A 7,090-nucleotide genomic window follows, 5' to 3' on the forward strand; every position below is an offset into this window, starting at 1 on the left:
CCTAATATATAAACAATAGTAGTGATTGTTTTGTTAAAAATGGGTGTTTTTGATGGATTGGCTCACCCCAACAAGGTTTAACAATACTCGGCCCTCCTCATCCTATTTTTCTGGCTCCGCCACTGATGATGATGATGATGATTAGCACTTAGACAGTTCTTTTGTTCCCCACAAATACAAGGAGTTACGTGGCTTTGGTGATGGCAACGAGTTCGTTCACCATTATTCCAAGTTTTCAACATGTACTCTAGAAAAATGCAAGCATCAAGATCAAGTTTAAGACTTAAACTCTCATGGGTTAGGAATATCATTGTCCTCCTAACCGCTCTATGAGCTAAGTCAATAAGCCATCTCGAGGACTACAAGTAAGGAGAGGGTAAAAAGTGGCATCTTTTTCGGTGGAATTAATGGGGAAAGGGACCCGATGAAGACATTATGGTGGAACTCATGGAAGAAAAGGACCCGATGAGAGGACCTGATTAAATCGGTGATGAAGAGGCAAACCTACCAATGCTAATGATAATTAGAAGAGGACGTACGTGGACGTTCATATAACATATATGAACCCTACCAACGCTAGTGATGATGTATGACACTATTTTTGTCGCTAGCATATATGCATGGGACACTCGTGCAACTCTAGGAAGTCACGGTTATTCAAGTTTCCAACATGGACTCACATCGTTATCGTCGTTCCGTACAAATACTGCCCTTGTCTGCAACTGCAATGGCTATAAGAAACACCAACTCATGGGGTCTCACTCATGGGATACTCATGCAACTATTTTCCATAGAAAAAGAGAAAGGCACTAGCTAGAGACAGATCTAGTAGCCACTAGCCAGCCGAAGACCGACAATGGCGAATCCGACCATTGTGCTACTGCCGGTCTGGGGCGCCGGCCACTTCATGCCCATGATACAGGCCGGGAAGCAGCTGCTCGCCAGCAGCAGCCGGCCCCTGTCGCTCACGGTGCTCCTAATGCCGGCGCCGACAGCGCAGGCCGCGTCCGACATCTGCGAGCACGTACGCCGGGAGGAAGCGGCAGGCGCCGTGGACATCCACTTCCACCATCTCCCGGACGTGAAGCTCCCGACGGACCACTCGGGCATCGAGGAGTTCATCTCCCGCGCAGTGCAGCTCCACGTGCCCCATCTCCGCGCAGCTATAATTGGCTTGACCTGTCCGGTGGCCGCGCTCGTCGTCGACATATTCTGCACGCCGGCGCTAGACGTGTCCGGCGAGCTCGCCGTGCCGTCCTACGTCTACTTTACCTCCAGCGCCGCGATGCTGTCACTCCTCTTGCGCTCGCCCGCTCTGGACGACGAGGTGGTCGTTGAGTTCGAGGAGATGGGAGGCGCTCTGGACTTGCCCGGCCTCCCCCCGGTGCCGCCGTCCGTCCTCCCGGGGACCTTGCTGGAACGGAAGAGTCCGACCTACAAGTGGTTCGTGTACACCGGCAGGCGCTACGTGGAAGCCAGCGGCATCATCGTCAACACTGCAGACGATCTGGAGCCGCGCGTCCTCGCAGCCATCGCTGAAGGTCGGTGCACACGTGGAGCCCGCGCCCCGGCCGTGTACCCGATCGGCCCAGTGCTGGCGCTGACGCCACCCGCTCACGCCGAGGAGGAGGAGCAGACGCACGAGTGCGTGCGGTGGCTCGACGCGCAGCCTCCGGCCTCCGTGCTGTTCCTCTGCTTCGGGAGCAAAGGATTCCTGACAAAGCCGCAGGCGCACGAGATAGCGCGGGGCCTGGAGCGCAGCGGCCACCGCTTCGTGTGGGTGCTCCGTGGGCTGCCGGCGGACACCTCGCACGGCGCGCGACACCCAAGCGACGGGGACCTCGCGGAGCTTCTCCCGGAAGGTTTCTTGGGGGAGACAGAGGAAAGGGGGCTCGTGTGGCCCAAGAGGGCGCCGCAGAAGGAGATACTCGCGCACGCCTCCGTGGGGGGCTTCGTCACCCATTGCGGCTGGAACTCCGTCCTGGAGAGTCTCTGGTTCGGCGTGCCGATGCTGCCGTGGCCGCTCGGCGCGGAGCAGCATTTCAACGCCTTCACGTTGGTCTGCGACATGGGCGTGGCCGTGCCGCTGACGGTGGACAGGAAACGGGACAACTTCGTGGAGGCGGCAGAGCTGGAGCGAGCGGTGAGGTCCCTGATGGGCGGTGGCGAGGAAGGGAGGAGGGCGAAGGAGAAGGCCATGGAAATGATGGTGGTCTGCCGCAAGGCAGTGGACCATAGTGGGTCCTCTTGCGCTTCGGTGAGGAGGTTGTCTGAGGATCTCCTCCGAGGAGTGGCGGTGTTGCCCAACGTGTGATGTTTCTTGTTCTTTTTCCTTTTTTAGGGGATCGTGTGATGTTTCTTTTTTTTTTTGAGGGAAACGTGTGATGTTTCTTTTTCTTTTTCTTTTTTTGAGGGAAACGTGCACATGTGATGTTTCTTCTTGTCAGGACCCCGATTCCAAGTCACATCGATCTAGCCGGTAACACCTCATATCACTTTGCGGCCCCACGCACGGTATTTTCACGGGTGTTGCCTTACCATGGCCCGGGACCGTTTGCGCCTTTTGGCTCACGTATATGATAGTGTCGCTAGCATCCATATGACAGAGAACCCGGGCCGACATGACTAGTCGTGAACCCAAAATGGCACTAACTTACGGGGACAGGCATACATGAATCAACATCGAGCATGTCGGTCAGCAGCTGCAAATCCGGGCTGTAGCACTGGGCTAACAGGACTCCGGTGAACCGGGCTGTAGCAGGCTAGGCAGGACTCCGGATGTCACCGCGTGACATTTCCCCGAAGGGACAGACACAGGAACGAAGTGAATCACATGCCGGCCAGTCAAGTGTTCCAGAACAGTAGTGCTGGGCTAGCAGGACTCCGGTGAACCGGGCTGTAGCGGACTACTATGGCTCATGGAAGTACAAGACAACATTTCCCCATAAGAGAGACTATTAAGGATAAACAACTAGGTTGTCGGATCCCACATATACCAAGCATTGCAACCATACAAACAATATGCTCAATATGTGCAATACAACATGGCATCACAACAAGACTCTACGACTCGGAGTATTATTCATTAGGCTCCGAGGAGCAAAATATTACAAACATGGGTCTCATGACCCAATAATCATAGCATACAAGCAAAGCGCATGTGGAAGCTTAACTTGTTTGAGTACAGACAACTACAAATGAAGAAGGCTGAAAAGCCTGACTATCTACAAGACCCTCCCAAGGGTACAAGATCGTAGATGAGGTAACAAGCTAAATGTCGAAGTCCACACGAAACTACTAGCGAGACTGAAGTCTCTCTGCAAAATATAAATTAAGCAAACGTGAGTACAAATGTACTCAGCAAGACTTACATCAGAACTAACTACATATGCATCATTATCAACAAAAGGGATGGTGGGGTTTAACTGCAGCAAGCCAACTTTGACTCGATGACTATCCTGAACTACGGCTGCAAGTAACTTTTTTGCGGTGGCGCACACGAGTCCACATATTCACCATATCAATACTCCACTATGGATCCGCTCCCGTCTTCCTACGAGAACGTCATCCATAGCACTCACGCTTATCTTGCTCATTTTAGAGTATCCACTTTCACTTGTTTATGAACTATGCAAAGGGTCCAAGTTTCCATATCCGAGGAATCCGGCTATTCGAATAGATAATGATAACCCTGCAGGGGTGTACTTCTTCACACATGCTCTCGCCACTTATCGCCCTGTACACGTCATGTACCTCGGCAATCTTCAAGCGGAAGCCGGGCGAGGGAGTCGGCAACGACCTGACTAATTACACAAGTCTCTCGTCCAGGTTTATCGTCTATTCGGGTACCATCCGCAAGGAGATCCGGCCGGGGTGTCGCTCACGACCCCAAACGATGTGTATAGGGTTCCCAAGCCCACCATCCGGGTGCCACTTGGTACACCGGGCTACTGTGCCTAGTCTGTCCCAAGCCCACCTGTACCGGGTGCCACTTGGTAGACTACTAACACTACCTACAAACACCAGAAACTAGTTGCAACTCCTGAACAGAGATCGAGTGGATTAATAAGTCGAGAGGAGTCGAGTTACCGGAACCCAATGTGTGGTAGTAACTGTTCATGGATCACAAACACAGAACTCAGTTCCTAAGAACGGCTGCAATGAGACAACCCACCATGTACTCCTACATGGCCTCTCACCGCTATCTTTACCAAATTGTGTTCACACACTTAGCTCTCAACGGTAGGACATGTTCACCACATTCCAATTCATCCCCGATGAATCATACCTGACTCAACTCTAAGAAGTAGCAGGCATGACAAACAAACATGAATGAGTAGGCACATCAGGGCTCAAACAACTCCTACTCATGCTAGTGGGTTTCATCTATTTACTGTGGCAATGACAGGTCATGCAGAGGAAAGGGGTTCAGCTACCGCAACATGTAACAGTTGAAACGTTGTTGTCCTAATGCAGTAAAAGAGAGCAGGAGCAAAAGAGTGGGATTGTATCGGGATGAACAAGAGGGTTTTGCTTGCCTGGCACTTCTGAAGATAGTATATCTCTTCATCGGTGTCATCGATCACGTCGTCGGAAACATCGTCTACTAAAAGGGAACAACCACCGACAAACACAAAAGGAACCACAATCAATGCAATGCACATTCATATGAATGATATGTCATATTAAGTACTGAATTGACCTAGTGCAACAGTTAGTCATATTCATTGAAGTGAAATTCAAACCTATAGAAAATTCCAACTCCACCAATTACCATTTATTCCATAATCATGAATTGTCCTATTCAGTGAGGTTAACTTGTTCAAACATGCATGAAAATGCCATAAACAGATTCTTTGGATTTTTTTGATAATTTTTCATATATAATTTATCTTATTTGGAGTTATAGATAATTTTCTATGATTTTTTAGAAGTTTTGGGCATTTTCTGGAATTTTATAATTATTTTAAATCCAGAAAATTATTAACTACGTCATCATTGCGTCACTGTGACGTCAGCAAGTCAACAGAGGCGGTCCAGGTCAAACCTGACCAGTGGGGTCCATTGGTCAGCGACCCAGGGCTGTGTTGTGTGGCTGACAGGTGGGCCTGGTCAACGGCCACGTCAGCAAGTCAATGCTGACATGTGGGGCCACTGTGGTTAGTTTAAGCTAAACAGAGAAATAAACTATGGTTAGCTAAAACATGGGACCCAGGTGTCAGTGACTTAGGGGGGTTAATTAGCAGGGTCATTAGTGGCTAATGACGGGCCACGTCATCTCACCGGAGTTCAACGCCGGCGAGCACACAGACGCGGCAGCGATGATCGGGATGGCTGCTCCGGCGACCAAAACGATGGCCGAGCCCACCTACGAGGAGCTGGGGCTCGTGCGCATCCAACTGTGGCAAGGGGAGGGCGCTAGGTGAATGGAGTTGGGCACGACGTCAACCTCGGCGGCGGCCGGAGCTACGGCGTCGAGCGGAACGGGGCTACGGAGCACAACATGAGGAGTTGGTGGGCGCTACGGGTTCCTGGAGCCGCGCTGAGCACAACGGTGTGCTCGGCTTCGAGCTACGTTCGCTCTAGCCACGGTGGCAACGAAGCGCAACGGCGGCGAGCTTCGGTGACGGTGGGGCATGGTGCTACAGCATGCAAACGAGACGGAGAAGAGGAGGGTTCGGGGAAGGAGCTCACGGCGGTTGCAGTACGCGTCTCAGCGGGCTCGGGGAAGGGTTGGTGGCGGCGTGCGGTCGTCGGCGATCTCGGCGGCCGAGAGGTTGAAGACGATGCCATGGTCGTGGTGCGGTGCGTCCGGCGTCCTGCGGGTCGTCCAGGAGGCGTGGGCGATGGTGGCGGAGCTTCCACGCAACACGGGAAGGCAAGAGGGGGTCGGGGAGCGCGGTGGTTCACGGCGGCACTTCCGTGGCCGCGTCGGCCGTCGCAGAAGAGAGCGAGGGAGAGGAGGGGATGGACGCGAGAGAGAGGGAGGGGGCCCGGAGGGAGTGCGTGGCGCTCACAGGCGCGTCAGGGAGCGGCGGGAAGCAGGAGGTGGGGCGACGCGTGGCCAGCGTGCAGCGAGCACGAGGTTGAGGACGACTGGCGCTGAGAAGGTGGACTGGGCCGGCTCGACTGGGCGAGCTACAGTAGCAGGTAAGGCCCAGGTACTTCTCTCTTTCTCTCTTATTTCTGTTTTCTAATTTCTGCAGATGTTTTGAATTTGGTTTGCTGACCAAATTATTTTTGCAGCTTCTGAAAATAATTGTGGATGCAAAATGGTTTAACCGAGAGCTCCACAAGAAGTTTCAGAATTATTGGAGCAATAAAAATATTTATAGGATTTATTTGCTCCAGCTCAAATACATTAGTGGATTAAATCAAAGCCCAAATAATTCCCTAAAAATGTTCACTATTTTTGGCTTGGATCAAAACCCTTGCCAAAATTATCAAACATTAATTAAGGCATTTTTGGGTTCATTGAAAAAAATATTCTTTTGGTTGATCCTAGTTTTCAAAGAAGTGCTAGGGTTTGTTAATGCCCATTTCAGGTTTAAGGAAAGATTGCCATAATGTATGGATGTAAATGCAACTATTGCACACAATTAATCTAGTGCTGTGACACTTCTACTCCTGTGCCTAGTAATTACTGCGGGCAAATAATCGTGAGTGAAGCTCAATTTCAATACATTGTTTACTGTTGGATCGTAGCAACAATGGAGTGTGGCGCTTTTTCTTCGGGCCCTTTTCAAACTTGTCCACCAAATGCAATAACACTAGGTTGTTGACATCGTCGTCCACTCTTTTATGTTTGAATCATCCGATGAAGACGACGACGATGAAGACGGTGACGATGAATTCCAATCTTTTTTCTAATAATAAAGAGGCTATTGCTTCTAGTCGTTTGTCATAAAAGTTATGCCGAAGGTTATCATAAATTACCCATCATGCCATCCACAAGTAAAATGATTCGTTTTATTTAAAAAATCAACGTCGGGTTCGGTTCTTATACGCTGATATACTTGTGAAACACAAGCACACAACTAGCCCAATGGCTAAGGCGGTGGTTCGATCCCTGGTTCCTACCCTTTTTTCT

General features: G+C 50.9%; 1 protein-coding gene across 1 annotated transcript; it reads left to right on the top strand.

The window, feature by feature from the left end:
* Window positions 1-780: 780 nt before the first annotated feature.
* On the top strand, window positions 781-2,416 carry LOC123176386 (anthocyanidin 3-O-glucosyltransferase 2-like). The gene has a single exon (XM_044590631.1). The coding sequence runs from the start codon at window positions 857-859 to the stop codon at window positions 2,312-2,314; it is 1,458 nt and encodes a 485-aa protein (XP_044446566.1). The 5' UTR covers window positions 781-856; the 3' UTR covers window positions 2,315-2,416.
* The last annotated feature ends 4,674 nt before the right edge of the window (window positions 2,417-7,090 follow it).

This window comes from Triticum aestivum, chromosome 1A, assembly GCF_018294505.1.
Source record: "Triticum aestivum cultivar Chinese Spring chromosome 1A, IWGSC CS RefSeq v2.1, whole genome shotgun sequence".
In the NCBI taxonomy this organism is placed as follows: domain Eukaryota; kingdom Viridiplantae; phylum Streptophyta; class Magnoliopsida; order Poales; family Poaceae; genus Triticum; species Triticum aestivum.

Bases quoted from the DNA above. Each gene is read 5' to 3' on its own strand.
- LOC123176386 (XM_044590631.1), top strand. From the start codon at position 857: ATGGCGAATCCGACCATTGTGCTACTGCCGGTCTGGGGCGCCGGCCAC.